Source organism: Micromesistius poutassou (assembly GCF_964030765.1).
Source record: "Micromesistius poutassou genome assembly, chromosome: 3".
In the NCBI taxonomy this organism is placed as follows: Eukaryota; Metazoa; Chordata; class Actinopteri; order Gadiformes; family Gadidae; genus Micromesistius; species Micromesistius poutassou.
In genome coordinates, this window is record NC_140273.1 from 1,470,173 (window position 1) to 1,492,672 (window position 22,500).

The 22,500-nt window shown below is 47.2% G+C and overlaps 2 protein-coding genes across 2 annotated transcripts in view; both read left to right on the forward strand.

The window, feature by feature from the left end:
• pi4k2b (phosphatidylinositol 4-kinase type 2 beta) overlaps positions 1–13,747 on the forward strand; it is a 14,018-nt gene extending 271 nt beyond the window's left edge. Inside the window, exons 1-11 of the mRNA XM_084464903.1 lie at positions 1–328; positions 3,328–3,479; positions 6,061–6,141; positions 6,333–6,452; positions 6,997–7,128; positions 7,904–8,057; positions 8,448–8,503; positions 9,334–9,436; positions 9,530–9,663; positions 11,467–11,526; positions 12,145–13,747. The exon at positions 1–328 is cut by the window's left edge and continues 271 nt beyond it. Of these exons, the coding sequence (XP_084321029.1) occupies positions 1–328; positions 3,328–3,479; positions 6,061–6,141; positions 6,333–6,452; positions 6,997–7,128; positions 7,904–8,057; positions 8,448–8,503; positions 9,334–9,436; positions 9,530–9,663; positions 11,467–11,526; positions 12,145–12,318 (1,494 nt within the window). The 3' untranslated portion in view covers positions 12,319–13,747. The remainder of the gene's footprint in view (positions 329–3,327; positions 3,480–6,060; positions 6,142–6,332; positions 6,453–6,996; positions 7,129–7,903; positions 8,058–8,447; positions 8,504–9,333; positions 9,437–9,529; positions 9,664–11,466; positions 11,527–12,144) is intronic.
• A 1,369-nt stretch (positions 13,748–15,116) lies between these two features.
• htra3a (HtrA serine peptidase 3a) overlaps positions 15,117–22,500 on the forward strand; it is a gene marked incomplete at both ends in the record, with an annotated part of 10,590 nt that continues 3,206 nt past the window's right edge. The window contains 7 exons of the mRNA XM_084466186.1: positions 15,117–15,552; positions 16,446–16,551; positions 17,007–17,229; positions 18,190–18,384; positions 18,540–18,572; positions 18,767–18,878; positions 19,428–19,487. Of these exons, the coding sequence (XP_084322312.1) occupies positions 15,117–15,552; positions 16,446–16,551; positions 17,007–17,229; positions 18,190–18,384; positions 18,540–18,572; positions 18,767–18,878; positions 19,428–19,487 (1,165 nt within the window). The remainder of the gene's footprint in view (positions 15,553–16,445; positions 16,552–17,006; positions 17,230–18,189; positions 18,385–18,539; positions 18,573–18,766; positions 18,879–19,427; positions 19,488–22,500) is intronic.

Here is a 22,500-nt window from a genome sequence, read left to right on the forward strand (position 1 = left end):
GCGGCGGCGGACGCGGCGGACTCCAACTTCCACTCTCCCGAAGCCCCCGTGCTGCTGTCGTTCGAGCACCAGAACCGGGCGAGGCTCGGAGGACATCATCATGCGTCCAACCCCGGGGTGGCCGTGCGCATCTCGGACTCGTGCGAGAGCGTCCTGACCGAGCTGGAGACGGACGGCTCCGGGGAGGAGGCGCTGCTGTTGCCCTGCCTGGCGCGGAGCTCCGCCGCCGCGTCGTCGCCGCGGCGCGCCGGACGGGAGAAGCGCAGCGGCGGCGGCAGGCAGCACAGACACAGCTCGTCGTCCGACAAGGAGAACCTGTCCTCGCCAGGTAACCCGGCCTTTTCCGCGGGGTCGGATTGCGATTGCGTCACTTGTTGTGGATTTGGAAAGTTGCGGTTGTGTGTTCGACAGGGTTCTTGACATGTTGAAAGCGTTGAGTCTGATTGGTGGTTGCTGGGTCGTTGATGCTGTGGGTTCCACGTCCAGGTCCACGTCACTCCTGCTGGCAGTCATGCTCCTCTCCGGGTCGGAGGTCAGCCGAGGTGGCCCCGCTGTACACCTCCACTCAAATGAGCCACCAATACAACTAAAATAGTGATTAATCTAGTAATATATATTTTTTGCTTTTCATTTATTCTATATCAATCATTTCAAAGAGTGTGGGGGGGAAACCTATCATCACAATTGAAAGTGTATGAGTAATTGTTTGCCATCTGGTCTCTATCCAGATATGTTGACATTATTTAGTTCCACCTGGCAGCAGCATGTCCCATCGTGTGTACATAGTGTGGCGCCTCTTCCCAACACGTTTTAACATGTCATTCCTGACATGGCTTGTGTCAACACGCAACCTGCTGTAGTTAACCATTGCCCGTAGACAGGTAGGCTACTATGCTTATATAGGCCACTGTGTATACCAGTTGTATCCCTATTTGAAGATCATCCCTCCTCAATTCTCCATTTGGGGCGGAAACTACTCCCACTAGTTTCTGAAGATATGGGTCATTGTGTTTGTCTGTCATCTGATAGCGTAGTTGAGCATATATCAAATCCAACTTCTTACTCAAGGTGTTTCTGATGATGTCATTGTGACGTGTGTGTGTGAATGGCTCCGCCCCTCCCCATCCTCTACATTGAATTGGGGCAATTTCCACCAGCATTAGCCTTTACCATACCCTCTTATCCAAAAATGACTTGCGTGCGAGGTATCAATCACACCATGCACTCAAATAGACCACTACATTCACCCTCCCTCTCTCTCCCTCATCACAGTATCCAGTGTGTGGCGAAAACCCACTATCCGAATGTGTTTCTGCATATTTAATGCTCATCTTTGGGATTCCTGGGTCAGTTAATGGGGCCTGTAGAGCCTGCCCAGTGGGGGGGGGGGGGGGGGACGTGTTCGCTGAGCGTTCTGGATGACCACACACTGAGTGCTCGCTCACACCAGGAGGAAACACTTGCAGATGTTCCGACTGAACCCATTACCCAGAATAGAACGAGGCCTGGCCCCCCGAATGACCACTCTGTGTAGCGTGTGAAAAACCTACTTAGCAGGAGTAACCATGAAGGGGTACATTTGTTTTTTTGATTTTACATTTAGGGCATTTAGGGTTATGCCCCATCTCTAGTTGGCCCTACTGGGGCTAACAACAAACCACCCTTTACCCCAAATATGAACGAACACCTTTTAAAAGTACCCGACCAGTGGGATTTATTTACATAAACAAATGAAAAGGACATTAAGACATACAACAAAGTCCAAATCATAAAGACGTGACAAATCCCAGAGAGGCAGCACGACCAGCCAGCAGTCCCATGACCAAAAGCCTGGGGATGCTTTTATCCAAATCAACTTACAATAAGTACATTTGTCAGAAAACAATATATTGCTGTCGGTATAGTAAGGATGTTCATCAATCACTAGGTTAACCCATTCCCCATATACAACAAAGATCGCTAGGATAAGACGCTCCACGATGCTACATACTATTTTTAAGTGCCAGGACGTACAACATACAATGAGTGCTTAAGAGGGGTGTGGGGGGTAAGGGGGAAGGCTAACTTCTTGATACTACTTAGATAGATAGAACCCTACACCATGTTTGTTACGCAGGGCAGTGCTGGTTAATGGAGTCATCGCCGATAATTCTGTTCTTCCCATATCTAGCGCTCCTCCCAGCACTATTTTTCTCCTGTATCCCCCTTTGTTTTCTCTTCCTCTTCTCGGAAACCAAATGAGGACAGAATCTTCTCTGCCTCTCGACTCCCTGTGACAAATTGTTGCTCCCTTCCCTCCGCTTCTCCCTCCCTCCCTCCATCTCTCCCTCCATCTCTCCCTCACTCCCTCCCTCCATCTCACCCTCCCTCCCTCCCTCCCTCCCTCCATCTCTCCCTCTCTCCCTCCATCTCTCCCTCCCTCCCTCCCCCCCTCCCTCCCCCTGGCGTGTGTCTTTCATCTCTCCCTCGGCGGGAGCGACGCTGAACATATGGAGCCATCTTGTCAGCTGACTGTTGGCCTCAGCGGGGAGGAGAGCTTTTTAGAGGTGTTATGTCACACCAGGTAACCAGAGGCGCCTTGTGTCTCTCTCACCCAGGGCGGCTGGAGAGAGACAAATGGGCTGGTGCCGTTCTGTTGACACACAGACGGGTTTACCTGTTGTGGCCTCCCCTCTGTCTTGTTCCCCTCAAACACTCAAAATTCTCCTTCTCTTCATTCATCTTGTTGTTCTATTCCTCCTTCTTTTCAGTCATCTTCATGTTCTCCTCCTTTTCAATCGTCTTCTTTCGTCCTCCTCCTCAAGTCTGTGTTCGAGCCATCCTCTTTCTGTCCCACAATCCCCCCACAACCTTACTACCTGTCATTTCCTAAAGGAATTGGACTCGTTTATCTAATCAGCTGTTTTTGTTACTTTATTATCAATTCTATTTTCCTTCATCCTATTAGGGCGGCATGTGGCTCAGGAGGTAGAGTGGGTCGGCTGGTAATCGTAAGGTTGCTGGTTCGATCTCCGGCTCCTCCTAGCTGAGTGTCGAGGTGTCCCTTATAAAGACGCCTCACCCTGGCTGCTCCCGACGAGCCGGCTGTCACCCTGCATACTGGACACCGCCGTCCGTGTGTGAATGTGTGTGTGAATGTGAGGCAGTATTGTAAAGCACTTTGAGTGGCCACTGGTTAGAAAAGCGCTGTATAGATGCATTCCATTTACCATTTATTGGATTTCTATGTTTATTTGTTTCTGGTATTTTCTAGGGTTGTTGCTGGAGACCTGTCTCTGTGTGTGTGAATGAGTCCACCCTGACGTTATGCTAACCTCTCCTCTCCAGGTATCAACGGTGGGGACTTCAACCATTTCCCAGACGACCTGGAGTTCGCCGACATCATCCAGCGGGCGGAACAGGCGATCGAGAACGGAGCGTTCCCCGAACGGATCTCCCAGGGGTCCAGTGGGAGCTACTTCGTCAAGGACCCAAAAGGGGTGAGATGAGGGGAGGGATGGGGGAGTTAGTTAAGTTTGAAATAGAGATATTCCGATACCGATTTTGATTCCTGAACTTGAGTATCGGACGATACCGAGGATCTTTCGATACAGCTTCTAGCATTGTGACTACTAACAGCACTTGCTCTTATTGAAGGGTTCTCCTACGATGACGGCAATGTAAAGTCGGTTGACTTACTGTCGACAACTAGATCCTTTAAATGTATAATCTATAATTATAATAATACATTTGTATTCTTCTAGTTCTAGTTAAGAGATGACATATTTCCCATTTCGACTTGAAACCTCAGACCGTTAACGAACGCAGCATAACACCGTAGTGTTTGATGTTCTCTGCCTGTGTAGTGAAGGAGTCACGTGATGCTATCTGGTCAGCGCATGGACTTGTGTACTCGTGATCCTGCATTTTAGACAGTATCGGAATTTCCTCCAGTACGGTCTAAAATGCAGTATCGGAACAACTCCAGTTTGAAGATGGGTGCAATACGATAGTGAGAAGTTGGAAAGTTTTGAGTACAGGCAATTTAGCTGCAGTTTTATCCATGGCCAGTGAAGTGAATGCAAGTATTTAGCAGCAGAAAGCTTGCCCTGTCCATCCGACAGTATAACATAGGTGATTCACTGTTGTGAACAGTGATTGTTAAGCATGGAATGCGTTCTGTGTTCAAGTCATCCCCTATGCCTATTTAGCAATCGTAGCCATTCAACCGTTACGGGCAATTAGAGCTGGGAAGGCCCCGAAGATGCGCACATGCTGCTTTTTAAAAATCAACAATTTCCACAGCCAAACACCACGGGACCCGTTCGGTGCATACGATAAATTCTGTAAGACCTAGCTTGTTTACCCTGTGGGGGCGGTTAATGCAATCCCTGGGAAACCAATGTTTGGATACCTGGAACTGCTCAATGGAGTCCTGTGTGCACGGCGGTATTCAGTAGCTGAACAGAGAGAACTGGAGCATGTTGTGCGTCTCTCTCTCTCTCTCTCTCTCTCGCGCTCCCCAGTCTTAGGAGGCTGGTAAACAGCCCGTTTGAGTCCATAGGTAAACAAGATGGTTTATTAATGGAGGAGGAAGAGCGGAGGAAGAGTGGAGCTTTGTGTTTGATGTTGAGGAGGACCACCCCACCCCCCTCCTCCCCCCCCCTTCCTCCCCCCCACCCCTCCCAGGCTGAGGATGGGAGGCAGAGCGACTTGGAGCTAAGGAGGTATGGAGGTAGTAATGAGGAAGAGAGATTTGAAGCGAAGGAGATAGATGAACATTCTTTATTCTTTATTCTTTATTTCTTTATTTCAAGGATAGCCACTTGAGATGTACCATCTCATTTTCGAGGGGGTCCTTAAAGGTAACATAAAGGTTGAGATGTTCCAATACCATTTTCAGATTTCCTAAAACTATGGAGTATCGGCCAATACCGAGTATATACCGATACAGCGTCTAGCATTGTGACTACTAATAGCTCTGGTTATTTTTGAAGGGCTCTCTTACGATGACGGCAATGTACAGTCGGTTCACATGAAGGTAGTGGGTGAGGAAGAGAGGCAGAGCGACTTGAAGAGAAGGAGGTAGTAGATGAACATGAGGGTACTAGTGAAGAAGAGGGAGGATGTAGGGAAGGAAGGGCTGCAGCGGCGGCTGCAGGATAATGAGTGTGACGCGGTGGGCGCCGGCCTGCTCATAATGTATTCAGTGTGTGATCAGCATCACATTAACGAGCTCAATGGGGGACTGGTGGGCGAGGGCATTGATCTCAGTGGGGCTAGCATGCAGAGAGTTTCCTCTCCTTATCCTCCCTCCTTTCCTTCCTCCTTCCCTCCTTTCCTTCCTTGTTTTTAGCGTGGCTCACCATCGATCCCGGTCTTTCGTTCTCTTCTTTTCACCGTATTTCTAAGCTTGTTAAAACCATTTGTTTTTGCGTCATTCTGTCCTGGGTGCATATCCTCTTCCTCCTCCTCCTCCTCTTCCTCCTCCTCCTCCCCCACTCTAGTCCCCTGCCTGGCCTTACATCGTGGTCCAGTAATTAAGTAACCAGTAATTAACTTAGTCTAATAGATTGTGTACATTTACATTTAGGGCATGTAGCAGACACTGACGCAGACAGCAACTTACAATAAGTACATTTATATATTAGTATATAAGTACATACATTACGTCAGAAGAAGAGAAACAACAATATATCGCTGTCTGTACAGTAAGGATGTTCATAGAACCAAGTGCCAAGCACTAACAATCACTAGGTTAACCCATTCCCCGTATACAACAAAGATAGCTAGAATAAGATGGTACGTTACGTGCGTGATTGTGCAAAGTGTACGATTTTAGTATTTGACCGGTACACCACACATTGCTCAGAGGAGCGATGGGAAATACATCAGAAAATGAGGCATATACTGTAAGAAACAGGGACATGTGAGTCAGTGAGTCAATGGGGACATGAGGGTTGCATGGAGATGATGAAACGGTCTCTCGGTCTTCGTGGTGAGATCAACGCCACGGTGTTTATAAATGGAAGTGTTGCTCTCTCTAACCGTGTGGGTGTTTCTGCTGTTCCCGTGTGACAGAAAATCATTGGCGTTTTCAAACCAAAGTCAGAGGAGCCTTACGGTCATCTGAACCCCAAATGGACCAAATACTTTCACAAGGTAACGCTCTGACCTCGTCACTCCCCTTCACGCCCTGAGGAGACGAGTCATATTGGAACTGCTCCTTCTTAAAAACATCACAAATTCCCCTAAAATGTTTCATTTCTGCTTATCGTCTCACGCTCTGCTCTCTCACACCATGTCTATATTTATTCTCCCCCCACCCCCCCCCCCCGCTCCCCGATCCCCAGCTGTGCTGTCCTTGCTGCTTCGGGCGAGGCTGCCTCCTGCCTAACCAGGGCTACCTCTCGGAGGCCGCGGCCTCGCTGGTCGACACAAAGCTGGGCCTCGGAGTGGTTCCTAAGACCAAGGTGGGTCCTACTCCCCCCCCCCCCCCCCCCCCCCTAGCCATTAGAAAACAAAGGCCGCCCATATAAGGCACCCATAGAAAACCAACTCTTATTGTTATTACGGGGCTCATGTTTGGTGAGCAGTGAAAGAGTTTCTGTAATAAGAGTGTAAGAGTCTCTGTCATCAGAGTACAAGGTATAATACACTGGCTGTTACAAAACAGCGACCACTGCACTGTTATCAGAGTTTCTGTAATAAGAGGTACAGTATCTGTATTGTTACCGCCAGTGTAACTGTCTGTTGAGTGCTGGAATACGAGGGTTAAAGGGTTACAATTCTGTAGACGGTACAGAATAGGATGTACCTATCCAGAGGTGAGCAGTGCTCTCTGTCTTGTAACAGTTCCAGTTCCAGTTTAACATTCAGGAGCACAGGAATAAGAGTTTGTTTTATAATTCTGTCGAATGAAGAAGCTGGGAAGGAACCATTTGGGTGTCAAAAGGTCTGGAGGGGTGCAGGAAATGACCCCCAGGTACGTGTCCTGATTGTTGCGTCTGACCCCAGGTGGTGTATCTGGCCAGCGAGACGTTCCACTACAGCGCGTTCGACCGCGCCAAGTCCCGGGGGAAGAAGTACGCCCTGGAGAAGGTCCCCAAGGTGGGGAGACGCTTCCATCGCGTGGGGCTGCCCCCCAAGGTAACACACACACGCACGCGCACACGCACACGCACACACACGCACAGAGAAACAGAAACTGTTTAATGTAGTATGATTCAAACAGTGTAGGAGATCAATCGCCGTGATCAGACACTCAACCTGCTCTACCTCCTCGCAACGCTTGTTATTACCCGAGATCTAAACTATTAATGTGACTGCAAAAAACAGAATTCTAACTCCTCCTCTGGTGATTTACGTTCTATTTTAGGGTTTTTCTTGCCAAGTGTAGGCAGGAAACTGCTGTATCAATTCTCAGTCAATAGAAATATGATAAACGGATTCAGGGCTTGGTGCTCAAGCAGCAGGAAGTGGAGCCACACTACATTTCATGCAGGAGGAAGTCGTATAGGGAAGTCTCAGTTCATCAGCCATCTGATCTCGTAACGCTGAGAGAGCAGGATGTTGCACATGCACATGTTCTTGATTAAATAAAACGTGATAATTTACATTTAAGGCATTTACAATAAGTGTATAAGTAAAACTTACAATAAGTATATTTATCAGAAGAAAGAGAAACAACAATATATCTCTGTCGGTACAGTAAGGATGTTCATAGAATCAAGTGCCAAGCACTAACAATCACTAGGTTAACCCATTCCCTGTATACTACAAAGATAGCGAGGATAAGATGCTAAACAAGCTTAAATACTATTTTTTAAGTGCCAGGACATATAACATAGAATAAATGAGTACATTAAGTGCCAGGACGTACAACATGCAGTGTAATTGCGAGGCATCCATTTTGTGTGTGAAGGTGGGGTCCTTCCAGCTGTTTGTGGAGGGCTACCACGAAGCGGACTACTGGCTGAGACGCTTTGAGTCGGACCCCCTGCCGGAGAACATCAGGAAGCAGCTGCAGTCCCAATTTGAGAGGCTGGTGGTTCTGGACTACGTTATCAGGAACACAGGTGTGTGTGTGTGTGTGTGATTGTGTGTGAGAGCTGGAGAGAGGGCTCGTATGTGTGCTGTTCAGGGCGTGTCCACATCCTATCGTTTAAGGAGAAGCACACAGTGTTCAGAGATAGCGTTGCATAACAGTATGAATACTTTAGTTTCTCTGCATGCGTTATGTCTCTGTATTTAAACAGTACAATTTTAGTGTTGTGATCAGTAGTGAAACTGCATTTGCAAAGTAACCGAAGGAGAAACGTGAGCGCGCGCGTGCATGTGTCCTACCTTTATAATAATCGTCCTGCCTATGCAGGCCATTCTGTTTTGAAGGGTGCTGCTGCTATATAAAGAGGTTGCCTTCTAATTCTCTGTCTATGTGTTTTTGTCCTTGCCGTTGCCTTCCACAGACCGAGGGAACGATAACTGGTTGATAAAGTACGAGAAGCCAGGAGAAGGACAAAAGGTTGGACCCAATAAACGCAGCTACATGCAATAGCGTTTGCATGATTTGACTATGTTTTGTGGACATAGTGAATGCAGGATGAGGCGAGTGACGTGATGTTTGCCGTGGCAACGCTGAGCTGCTTGAGTCGTGGCGTGTCGTTTTTTGGAAGGCTGTATTTCTGTTTGCTCGGTTTACACTTTTGCCAACATTGCAAACACAAACGCAGCAGAAGTGCCTGCCTGCCACACACACACACACACACCAGCGAGCGTGAACCAACGCACATATAAGACGAAACAAACCATCGCCACGGTGACCTTTCAGTCACCGGCGCGCTGTCGGTCGGCATCGTGTCAATTTGCTCTTTATTGATCGGTGACTGAACATCACATACGCCCGTCCTATTAATCAGCCCGTTGGACAGTGTTCAATAACCGGATGGACATGAAGTCATTCTTCATCGAGTCTGTTATCGTTGACGGCTCATTCTCCCCCTCCCTCCCTCTCTCCCTCCCTCCCTCCCTCCCCCGCCCTCTCCCTCCCTCTCTCCCTCCCTCCCCCCTCTTTCACTCTCTCGCTCACTCTCTCCCTCCTTTCTCCTCTCGCCCTCCTATCCTCCCTACCTCCACCCCTCTCTCCCTGACTCCCTACCTCTCCCCCTCCTCCCTCCCCCCTCCACCCCTGTTTCACTCTCTCTCTCTCCGTCCACCCCTCTTTCCCTCTCTCCTTCCCTCCCTCTTTCCGCTCTCCCTCCCTCTCTCCCTCCCTCCACCCCTCTTTCACTCTCTCTCTCTCTCTCACTCTCTCCCCCCTATCTCCCTCCCTCCCTCCCTCCCTCCTGGTCGTAGGAAACAGAGTGGTCCGAGACCAGCTCAGATTCCTGCGTCAAGATCGCGGCCATAGACAACGGCCTAGCCTTTCCCTTTAAACATCCTGATGAATGGAGGGCCTGTGAGTATTCCTGCACTCTGCCGGCCTCTCATCTTACAGCTCTCCCTTCGCCTGCCAGCGATCCGTGCCCTAACCTCCCCCCCTCTCCCCCAGACCCGTTCCACTGGGCCTGGCTCCCTGCCGCCAAGGTGGCCTTCTCCCAGGAGACCAGAGACCTGGTGCTGCCCCGCCTCTCAGACATGAACTTTGTACAGGATCTCTGTGAGGACCTCTATGAGATGTTCAAGGTATATACATTTACATTTAGGGCGTTTTAGCAGACGCTTTTATCCAAAGCGACGTGTACATTTGTCAGGAGAAAGAGAAACAAGAATTTATCTCTGTCGTTACAGTAAGAATGTTCATAGAAGGAAGTGCCAAGGACTTGCAGTTTCTAGGTTAAACCATTCCCCATACACAACAAAGATAGCTAGGATAAGACGCTACATGATGCTCAGTACTATTTTTAAGTGCAAGGACGTAGAACATACAATAAGTGCGTAAGAGGGGTGTGGGGGGGGGGGGGGGGGGGGTCCAGGTGAACTCTGAATAAGTGAATCTCGAGTCAATTGCGGAAGATGGTGAGCGACTCTGCAGTCCTGACGTCGGCAGGGAGCTCGTTCCACCGCTGCGCTGCCAAAACAGAGTGCGTATACATACTGAAAATAAGTTAAACTGGGGACGGCAGCAGCATTGAAAAGCGAAGCTCCCCAAACGGTTATTTAAGAGATTGAAAACAAATGACCAGCCCTGGGCCTCGTCTGGAGCTTGTATCCAGCGAGAGACAAGCCAGTCATCAGATGTAATTACTTTGGAAAGAGCAGCAATGCTTATAATCAGCAGAGCCAATCACAGCTCACAGTCCAACCCATGCCTTTCACCATGTTTAACAAATAACACACTCAAGTGCTTTTTCAGATTCTGTATGTGCACTGAAATGAGTTCCCCATGTCTAATGCTAATTAGCTCAAGGCTGGGGGATATCTATGGTCTCTAGATTTCATTCCTAGACTCATTTATGGACAAGAATCAGTTATTGCGAGCAAACGTGAAACAAATCGGTTTGATTACCGCTGACTGTTGAGAGAATGTTTTTTTGCAAATTGTACACATTTTAGTGCAGTTCGTAGCTCATGACATCACCCAGTCTGGCCCCAGCTGGGTGTTATGTTTGCCGGACAAAAAGGTAGAATGTGTATAAATTAATCGATATTTGTGGGAATCTGTCAATATTTGCTTAGATCCAGAGGGGGAGCACGGATGTGAAGAATGATAGGGCTGGGCGTGACTCTTGTTTGTGAAGACGTTCTGTCTGAATTCTGTGGCGACATGTTCCTTTTTGAAAGTACTAGCTAATAGAAGATTACCTAAACTCGAGATTAACCCACAATCTTTCAATAACATGGCAATAAAAAATACAAACAATATGAACACAACCACCATATACAACATGCCATGTGTAATCCAGAAAGCAAACTGGTTCTGGTCTTCTTTATTTATTAATTCATTCAGGGCATTTAGCAGACTCTTTTATCCAAAGCGACCTACAATCAGCACATCTGTCAGAAGAGAGAGAAACAACAATATATCTCTGTCGGTACAGTAAGGATGTTCATAGAACCAAGTACCAAGCACTAACAATCTCTAGGTTAACCCATTCCCCGTATACAACAAAGAGAGCTAGGATAAGATGCTGCACCATGCTAAGTACTATTTTTAAGTAACCTAAGTGCGTAAGAGGGGTGTGGGGGGTAAGGGGGGAGGCTATGCAGTCTGAGTATGTATGAGTATGAGTCTAGGTGAACTCTGAACAAGTGAGTCTTTTGCGGAAGCTGGTGGTCGTCTCTCCCCGCCTGTGAACCCTGTGGTCTGCGGTGGCATTTCTCTTCACAACCATCTAGCGCCGGGCCCCAGAATGTGTCGTTGGTCTGCTGCCCCCTAGCAGGCCGCAGCCACGTCCAGCCTCACATGGCTCACACTGGGGTGACATAATGCCACGGTTAAGGAGCGGTCTGCCGTGATATTCACTTTTGTTTTGAACTTTTTTGCAGACGGACAAAGGCTTCGACAAGACCATGTTTGAAAGACAGATGTCCGTCATGAGGGGGCAGGTAAGATCTGAGACTTCACCCACGTTTTGCTCTTCACCCTAAACTGGTTCTGTTTCTTCCTCCCACACTTATACACACTTATTTTCAAGTCCTTTGTAACACTATTAAAATGCTTTTTTAAAGTGTGCTTCGATTTCACTCCATTAGAAGGTTATTTAAATTTACCTGCAATCCATTTTAAGCTGTATTTCAGTGAAATTGTATACTAAATTGCAAAATACTTATAGCGGCAAGTGAGTGTATTTGTGAAATGAATTTAGCTGAAAGTGTATTGTAGTACACTTACATGAAATACTGTATTCTAAATAAGTTTTAAAGGGGTGATGTCATGCCACGAGGTGTGAGTGTGATTAGTTAGAATGCAGTATTCTCCATGCAAATGTACTACAATACTGTACGTTTTTTTTGCAATTTAGCACACTATGTCACTGAAATAGAGCTTGGACTTGCATCAAAGTGAACTTTACGTAAGTATACTTCAATAACCTTCTAATGAAGGGAAATTGAAGTACACTTGAATAAAGCATTTAGTGTTTTCACACCAGGTGGTATCATGAAATCACCCCTTTTAAGTTACACACCTCCCTCCCCCCCCCCCCCCCCCCCCCCCCCCCCCAGGTGCTGAACTTGAGCCAGGCGCTGAAGGACGGCCGCAGCCCCATCCAGCTGGTGCAGATGCCCCGCGTGGTGGTGGAGAGGAGCCGCTCCGGGGGCCACGGGCGCGTGGTCACCCTCGGCAACGCCTTCACGCAGACCTTCCACTGCAAGAGGCCCTTCTTCACCTCCTGGTAGACAGCGAGGAGGAGGAGGAGGAGGTGATGAGGAGAGGCGGTCCAATCCATCTGTCGGTTTACCTCCCTCCCCGTTCTGAGCCTTCCGAGCCTTCCCGTTTGGAATGCGGCCTGGGGAGGGTTTAGGGTGTGAATTGGAATGGGCCCAGCTGGTGATTGGCTGTTGTCACAGGTGCGCCCAGTCATTAAACTCCTTTTGAATGTCGGGACTAAGAAGATTGTTTTGGTCTTAGTGCCGACATTCCCGTGGATGACTCATCGAAGGCGAGAACACTCTTGGTATTTAATGGATGAATACTGTCGCCTTCTGTTGGTTTGTTAGGTTTGGCAATTAAGGGACGACTATTGAATATTATGGGCCTTGACCTTTATAACGAGGGGTCAGGGTAGAGGGACTGAGACTCCTAAGTTGCGGAGAGCTTGAGATATTGGCATTCCAAATTCCTTTGTGGGCCTTGAGGTTGTGTGAGGTTTCCACGGCGATTCGATATGAGGAACACTTTGGTTTTCCACACGTTTGCTTGGAGAGTTTTTAAAGGAACTCTACGGCCTGTAGCTCCACCTCGACAGGTCCGTCGACTCCAAACACACCTTAGTGTCACGCTGTTATTTCCGAGGTACCACCGTATTTTCTATGACACACCTGCTGGTACTGATACGTTTTTAGTATTTTATGCAAAGTTTTCCAGAGTTTACAGATGAACCCTGACCCCAACCACCACCACCTTGATGAAGGCTCAACCTGTTCACTCCCTCGATAGACTCTCCTTTGCCTTGTGTCGATCACTCTCCCCCGGACACGTGCACTCTCACCCCAGACACGTGCACACTTTTCTATTATTCTATTGGTATTCTATTGGTTTGGTGCACAAGTAAGCAAAACACAAAAAAAAACATAATTTATGACGACCTTTTAGTCCAGTTTCGGCCTCATCTCTCCAAAAACCGCAACCCAATTCCCCCTTGCTTCGCTGTTGCCAAAATATCCCCAAAAAAGGATCATTGAAGGTTTTCCAGAATAGGATAACTAAACTTGAAAACCTGATTTCTTTGGATTTGATTTGTGGTGAGGAGGAGGTAAGGAGGTCCACGTTGCTTGAATGTAACCCGTTTACTGTTTCTATCGTTTTTTATTTTTGCTCCTGGACATTTCAGATGGAGGAAGTTCTGTGGGAACAGGATTTCTCTCTAAACAATGAATGTATTTAAATGCCGGCCAGAAGCTTACGCTCGACGCTGGCATGAAGGAAGACCACTTCTCATCTCTTAAAGTGTGTTTGAGGTTGAAAACGGACACACACTTATGCTCAATGGTTCTTTTTTTTCTTTTTTTTTTCTTACGTATGCATCTTGAACTTTTTATTCTAAGTGGAATGGTTGTATGATAAATGTATATTTAAGAAATTAAAATAAAATTTGGGACACATGGACAATTGTTTTTCTTGTATGGTTAGACTGCAGGAGAGGGGTCTCCAACCCGCGGCTCTGGGGCAGAATGCGGCTCTTCCACCTCTGCAGCGGCTCCATGGAGCTTCAATCTTTTTTTTTTTTTTACTAAATTCAACTTTTTATTTTTTATTTCAAAGGGAACTCTTATTTTGGAGATCAAGGTGATACTGTGACACTATAAAGTGTCAAAATAAAGTGTTTTAATATGAGGTCAACTAAAATAAACATCACATCCTACACATTTCATAAATGCAACACACTATTGGCTATTGGTTATTTTATATGTAGTAGATGCTGTTTTATCTTGATTGTAGGGCTCCAATAGGTTGTATATGCTGATCCCTGGTGCTGGGCAACGGGTAAAGAACAGACTGTCGGGAGCAATGTAGGGGCCAGCTCCATGGATGATAGGCCGTAGGCCTTGAACTCTCTCTCGCATGATAATTAACCTGACAACAGGAATGTTGTGTCGTGGAACATGACACTATTAATAGCAGTTGGGTGGAGAGGGGAAGACACCACCCCATACACGAGGAACTGAGCGTTTACCTCCTAACAAAACAATATGGTGAATAATGTTATCGTTTTAGCACACCAGCGAGACCAGTATCACCATTAATCCAAGATAGTTTATATTCTGTTTCTCTCTTACTCTCAAACGGTTGTAAACTTCAACAGTTAAGACAAAGGAAAAACAGGGTTATTAATTTGTAAATGTGTACACTGTATACTAGACTCATTAACTTTAACCTTGGCAGCCAAGGTTAAAGTCGGGGACTTGGAAATGAAGATGTGTGCTGAATCCAATGCATATTTTATACTCGAGGGGCAGGTATGAAATATGTATATGGTAAACATGAACTCAGGGTCAGAGCGGCCCCTGTGTGATTGGTTGTTTATGTCTGACGCACGCGCATGCGCACAGACTCATCATTGGCTTTTGCATATGCTGTTTCCTCCTCTTCTTCCCACTAGGTTGTACTGTTGCGCAAGTTTGGTTTGTTGGCCCAAAGTTTTGTAGATTGGGTTTCATGCTGTCGCCGGGAGGAATGATGCTTCATTTGATCCTCGTCGTGCACTCTTCGAGAAGTCAGCTGTGCAGCAACAAGTTGGAAAATCCATCAAAGACTTCAAAAAACAAGATTTTAGCTGGTGACTGTCCTATTCTGTTTTATTATCAGTGCAACTGGGAGCTATTACATTCAGAAGCATGTTTTCTGGTCTTTAAACTTTTTGTTAACAGAAGGACTGCTTCAACAAACTGCGCAATTTTTCCAGCTCGGATGGGAAACTCCTAAAATGAACAACTACACATTTAAATTTTTGCTTCATTGAAAAAAAACTAAAACGATGCAGTTTTTCCTCGTGGTGGTCGTGTTGTTTTGCGCGCACCACCACACCGCAGAAGCGGTCCCCAAACCCAGCAAGTGCTCCCCCCGTTGTGACGTCACTAAGTGCCCCAGCCCCAGCTGTCCCGGGGGCTACGTCCCGGACCACTGCAACTGCTGCCTGGTGTGCGTCCGGGCGGAGGGGGACCCCTGCGGCGCCAAAAACGACCCTCCGTGCGGACAGGGGCTGGAGTGCAAACTGCTCTCTAGTCCTCCGGTGAAGCGGCCGGCCTCGAAACGGAGCTGCCAGTGTAAGACGGCCCACAGGGTGTGCGGGAGTGACGGGAAGACGTACGGCAACGTGTGCAAGCTGAGAGCAGCCAGCCGGAAGGCCATCCAGAAGGGATTGCTCGCCGTCACACGGGTCAACAAGGGACCCTGTCTTCCGTCGGAGACAGGTAGGAGTTCATCTTCTGCAGTGTTCATCTTCCTCTGAGCAGACATTGGCTCAACGAGAGAGAGCAAGAGAGAGAGAGAGAGAGTGAGTGAGTGTGCGTGTGTGCGTGAGTGAGTGTGTGGGAAAAATAAAAAGATCACAGATGCTATGTATGTTCATATCCCCTGTCCTGCATTTAATTTAATCCTGACCCTCCCCTCACTATACTGTGTTCCTTGTGTCCATTGTTTTGTTGACCTCAGTAGGCCTACAGTAGATTTGAGCAGGGCGGTGGTGGAAGTCATTTAAATCTCCCCGCTCGTACATCAGTGGGTTAATCTCTCCAGGGGGGGTCGTTAAGTGTGGAGAAGGGGGGGAGGAAATCCCCGAGGCCAGGATTTAGGGCCAATTAGCAGATCGACCCTGATTGGGCTGTCTCAACCCATCACCATTTTCCCTGGAAGCTTGCCTCTAATGTGTGGCTGAATGTGTCCAAGGACCTCACACGCGCTTCTCTCGTTCAGAATACTGAATTTAGATATGTTTTAGAAGTGGTCGTTTTATCTGTACATGGGGGCAGCAGTAGCACAGGGGGTAGAGCGGGGTGACTTGTAACCTTCGATCCCCGGTTCCTCCTAGCGTGAGTGTCGAGGTGTCCCTGAGCGAGACGCCTCACCCTCACTGCTCCTGACGAGCCGGCTGTCGCCCTGCGTGGTCGACACCGCCGTGGGTGTGTGAATGTGTGAATGAATGGTTGCATGGCTTCGGATAAAATCACCCAAATGTAATTGACCTTCTATGGACTAAAACAATGTGTGTGCTGTATAATGTGCTCTCTGACTGACCGAAGCGAGCCCAGTAGGGGCTCTAGTGTGTGGGTGAGAGGCTGAACTGGGTGTGTTCATGTCGCTACAGGTCGTATCGCCCTGCACCCCAACAGCGCTCGCTACCGGTTCAACTTCATCGCCGACGTGGTGGAGAAGATCGCCCCGGCCGTCGTCCACATCGAGCTCTACCTCCGGTGTGTGTGTGTGTGTGTGTGTGTGTGTGTGTGTGTGTGTGTGTGTGTGTGTGTGTGTGTGTGCGTGCGTGCGTGTCCGCGTGTGTGAGAGATAGATAGATTGAGAGAGTAATAGAAAGATCACAAATTCTGAACCCAGGAGCTAATCAGGATTTCCGCTATAAAACTAAATAATTTAGCAACTCATTATAAATTTCTCCCTCCCCCCCCCCCATCTCTCTGGTTCTCTCTCTCTCTCCCCCCACCCCTGTCTCCCTCCCACTCTCTCACTCTCTCTCTCTCTGTTCACCTCTTTAACTCACACCTGCTGTGCCCCCTCACCACTAGACCAAAGATACACTGTATTTACAATATGGATGCATGTGTGCAACACACATTTGTGCGTTGAGAAAAGGCGGAAAAGGTGAAGTTTCATGTTTAAAAAGTCTCTCTCCCTCTCTCTCCCCCCCCCCCAGACACCCTCTGTACGGCCGTAACGTCCCTCTGTCCAGTGGCTCTGGGTTCGTGATGACCCAGTCGGGGCTGATCGTCACCAACGCCCACGTGGTCACGCCTGCTGCCACGGTAACCGGGAGGCCCCACGTGCGTGTGCGTCTCCACAGCGGCGAGGCCTACGAGGCGACCGTCAAGGACCTGGACAGGAAGTCAGACATCGCCACCATCAAGGTCACCGCCGAGGTAGCTATACTCACGCTCTCTTTCTGTTTCTCTTTGTTTGTTTTATTCGTCCTGTATCTCTTTCTTTCTGTCTCTCTTCCATTTTGTCTCTCTACCATTCTTTCTGTCTTTCTTTCTCTTTCTTCTTTCTGTCTCTTATTCTTTCTTTCTTTATTTCCTTCTTTCCGTCTCTTTTACTTAATTTCTGTCTCTCAGTCTTCTGTCTCTCTTTCTTCTTGTCTCTTTCTTTCTTTCTTTCTTTCTTTCTTTCTTTCTTTCTTTCTTTCTGTCTCTCTTTCCTCCTTTCTTTCTTTCTGTGTCTCTGTCTGAGTTGGATATATGTGGACACTATCCCCATAATGCACTCATAGCATGTTTTATGTTTCCATTTGCCTTCTGCACACTCTAAGCACCCCAACACACGTGATGTGTTTCTGTTGCCGCGGTCAGAGGTGTTTAATGAAGCTGTTTAATGAAGCTGTTTAATGAAGCGTTTCCTCCAGACGGCCAGAGGGGATGAACACTCAGATACTGAGCTGATGGCTGGCTCCTCACACCTATGTCTGAAATATCTTTCACACGCCTCCCTCATTTCCTCCTGCTACTGTCTGCAATGAATCTCTTTGTTCTACAAAACAAGTCTCGAGAGTTTCATAAACAACTCTGTACCTCCGGTAGTTAATATAAAGGGTTTTGTAAATCTACGTGCACATGTCTGCAAGTACATGTATGTGTGTGTGTGGTATTTGACTACCAAGACTCTAAAACTTGTGTGTGTGTGTGTGTGTGTGTGTGTGTGTGTGTGTGTGTGTGTGTGTGTGTGTGTGCTTGTGTGCGCGTGCACGCTTTTCTGTGTCTGTGTGTCTGTGTGCGTGCGTGCATCTGTGCATCTGTGTCTCTGTGCGTCTGTCTGTCTGTCTGTCTGTCTGTCTGTCTGTCTGTCTGTCTGTCTGCGTGCGTGCGTGTGGCCCCTGCTTGCAGAAGAAGCTTCCCGTCTTGTCCCTGGGTCGGTCAGCAGACGTGCGGCCCGGTGAGTTCGTGGTCGCCATCGGCAGCCCCTTCGCCCTGCAGAACACCGTCACCACGGGGATAGTGAGCACCACCCAGCGGGACGGCAAGGAGCTGGGGATACGGGACTCGGACATCGACTACATCCAGACGGACGCCATCATCAACGTGAGCTCACGCTGGGAAACCAGCCTCCTGCAGGGGAGGGCTGGGCTGTTGCTATATGAATGTTTTTAGTTTTGCCAGTTTTGTTTTGCCGGTGCAAATGTTTACTATTTTGTATATTTATATCTTCTTCTTTCCATTACCTCGTCTTCTGGAAGTATGGGAACTCTGGAGGACCGCTGGTGAACTTGGTGAGTCTTTTTCCTGCGTTCTTTCCTTTTGAGCTTTTTCTCCCCATAATAGTGTGTGTGTGTGTGTGTGTGTGTGTGTCTGACTCAGTCTGGGTTTCTCTTGTGTGGGTGCGATTGCACATGTGGTTGCATGCCTCACTCCCTGTGTGTGTGTGTGTGTGTGTGTGTGTGTGTGTGTGTGTGTGTCTGTCTAGGATGGCGAGGTGATAGGCATCAACACACTGAAAGTCACAGCAGGGATCTCGTTCGCCATTCCTGCTGACCGCATCAAGCGCTTCCTCACAGAGTCCCAGACCAAGAACAGAGGTCAGCGACTGGACTAGACCATTGACTGGACCACTGACTGGACCAGGGCCTACCGCACAGAGTACAGTACGCAATATTTATTTTCGTAGGATAAGTCTGGGATTCTCGCCTCTGATTGGTTAGAATGGCTCTCCTCCGATTGGTCATGGTTAGGGTTAGGGTAAGGGTTAAGCCTAACCCTAAACCTAACCCTAACATAACCATAACCTCCCTCAAACAGCTAGGACTAATCGAAACGCAATCTAAAGCCCTTCTAACCAATCAGAGGCGAGGATCCCAGACTTATCCTACGAAAAAGAATATCGCGTACCTACTGAGTACTCAAGACAAACACTACAATAACTTCTACTGACACTTAAATTGCAACCATCACGTACAGACTAATTAGTTAGTAACAGAGTAAGTTAGTAACTTTTAGTTTGTTACTAACTATAAGTTACTAGCTTATTATGTGACTGAGTAAGTTAGCACATTTTAGTTAGTAACAGAATAAGTTCGTAACTTTCAGTTAGTAACACAATAAGTTAGTAACTTTTATTTTTTTTTTAGATCAGGCCAGACTTCAAAGAGTGCTCCACCAACAAACACAGGCATCCCAATCTGACACAGGTGAGAACAACACAACAGACACACACAGGTCTGAACAACACAACAAACATACAGGTCTGAACAACACAACAAACACACACAGGTCTGTCCCTTCACCTGGAGCGACATGGGGACAGGGTGTTTGCGTTGAGGACAGGAGGACAACATACAGTACAACCAAAGACGCCCAAACATCTACATTGGGGTTTGATTTGATAAAGTTGTATCAATCTATTGTGAAGCCTTTCTGTTAAGATAAGAGGCAGCAGAGAGAGAGGTTGTGTTTCCCGAAGCTCCGCTAGGCAGTGGAAAAAACTACTTAATTCTTCATTCAGGTCTACTTTATTTTATTTTATTTCATGATCATAATACCTAAGAATATATAGTTTTTTTCCGTCGACCTCCATCGCTCGATTCAACAATACATTTTGGCACTTTTATGACTACCGGATCAGACCGCAACAAAAGCCTTGGACTTTCCTATCGCCAACATGCCTCTGTACTCGGATGTCTCAGGCATGGAGACCAGGAAATGCACAGACTGCACCAAACTGCAACAGACAGTGGCTTTATTTGAAACGAGGCTAGCAGCATTAGAAAAATGCAAAGGACTCCTCCAGGATACAGTGCCGATGGGTGAGTTTGCTGAGCTAGCTCAGACAAATACACGTCGGCGTCGGCGCTAAGCCCAAACAACATACCAAAGTGAATCAACAAATTCACTCGACGCCAAATGCTAAGCTTCCCAAAGATAAAGTAGCATGTATCGGCCAGATTAGCCAATCGTAATCGTAGCCAAGTTAACCCTGCCGCTGAAGAACCGGTTCCTGCCACTTCAAGAGTCCACGGACGCGTCTGCCACCCGTGCACCCCTGAGCCCCGAGATGCGTCCGGACGGACGGTGCGGACGGAGACGGAACAAGAACCAGTCGCCACGGAGGCGAGCTGTGCATGCGTCTGCCACCGCCACCTCAAGCCAACAAGGGCCCATCCCACAGAACGCAGATGAACCAGACACTCTGATTGTAGGAGACTCAACCATAAAGGATATAACCGGTAAGAAGATCAAAACACGCTACTTCCCAGATGTGACGGTTAGTGATGTCAGCCAGAAACTAGCCAGAATTATGTTGGAAAACCCCAAAATCTCACAGGTTATTGTGCATGTAGGACTTAATGATATTCGAAGAGAACAGTCAGAACTTCTGAAGAGGGATTTCACTGATCTATTGGACATACTAGACAAATTACACATTAGGTCATTCATCAGTGGACCCATACCAGCAGTTGACAGGGGAATAAACAGATTCAGTCGTCTCCTTGCACTCAATACATGGCTTTCCAGAGTCTGCAATGAAAGAGGAAGGGGCTTTATTGACAATTTCAACTTGTTCTGGGGGTGCAAATACCTTTTTCAGAGCAGATGGCCTACACCCAAACAGGTTAGGCTCAAAACTGTTAGGGGACAATCTTCTTTTCTTGCTCTCCCACAAATCGACCCTGCCACGGTCTGACACACAGGCCACAGTCAGAGCACAGGTTGAGAAGAAGCGAGACTACAGCCACCCCCACACATCTACTGTGCCACTATCTGACACACAGATAGCAGACAGACCACAGACCTTGAAGAGAGACAACAGCCCGCCCGACGCCATCGACACCATGCCTTCCGCCATCGACCTCCAGCCTCATCTCTCCCATAGCCACAACAACAACTCCAGCTCCACTGTCTCCTCCCTTTATGATTTTCCAGATGAATTTAAGAAATTGAAAAATGTTGGCATCAAACTTGCATCTGTGTCAATGATACCATCGCCACGTCATTGCCACAGGCTGATAACACCCAAGCAGAGGGTGCCCCAGCCCCCCCCCGCCGTACTGATAGTAGTCCTGATTATTACTGAGATAAAAAAGGGTTCAGCCGTAGACACAGTATGAAGTTTCGCATAATCTGCTGAACCCAAGGTTTCCTATGTCAAAACATGGCAACTTTTGCATTCCTGCTGTAACCACTGAGAGAGTAAACAAAGGGAAACTTAGATGCACTGCTAACCTCACAAATCTCATACCTATTCCCTCCAAACCAAAATCAACCATAAAGCCTATCAATAACACCATCAGGATGGGTCTACTTAATGTTATGTCTCTTAATAACAAATATTTTTTAGTTAATGATTTTATTACCACTTCTCAATTGGATTTTATGTTTTTAACTGAAACATGGCTTGAACAAAATAACAGTGCAACTGTTCTGATAGAGACAGCTCCTCCCAACTATAACTTTTTTGATGTATGTAGATCTGGAAAAAGAGGTGGAGGGGTTGCTGCTATATTTAAAAATGTATTTCAGGGGAAACATGTTATTTGGTGATTTTCCATCATTTGAATACCTTTGTGCTGTATTGAAATGTTCCCCCAGAGTTCTCCTATTAATTATTTACAGGCCACCCACATACTCTGTAAATTTCTTCGATGACTTTACAGAATTATTGTCTAGAATCTCCACAGACTTTGACTGTCTAGTTATAACTGGTGACTTCAATTTTCATACTGATGATTTTAATGATAAGTGTGCAAAAAAACTTTTTACCATTTTGGACACATTTGAAATGTCTCAACATGTGAAAGAGGCTACTCATTGTAAGGGGCACACTCTAGACCTGGTTATCACAAAGGGTCTCAATGTTTCAGATCTCTCGGTGACTGATCCTTCACTGTCGGACCACTTCTGTGTTTTCTTTAATATATATTTTATTCCCGACATACAGACAAAATCAAATACTGTCAAAAAACGGTATATCAATGAACATTCTACTTTTTAAAAAGGCCATCTCCTTGCTACCACCTCTCAACCCATGTTCTGCTGATGATCTTTTAGAAAACTTTAATTTGAACATTTTGAAAGTCATAGATGTCATTGCACCTTATAAGGTTAAAACGATTTCTGGAAAGCAAAAGGCACCCTGGAGAAAAGCTGCTTTTGTAACAGCCCGGAAAAAAGAATACAGGAAGGTTGAACACATATGGCGTAAAA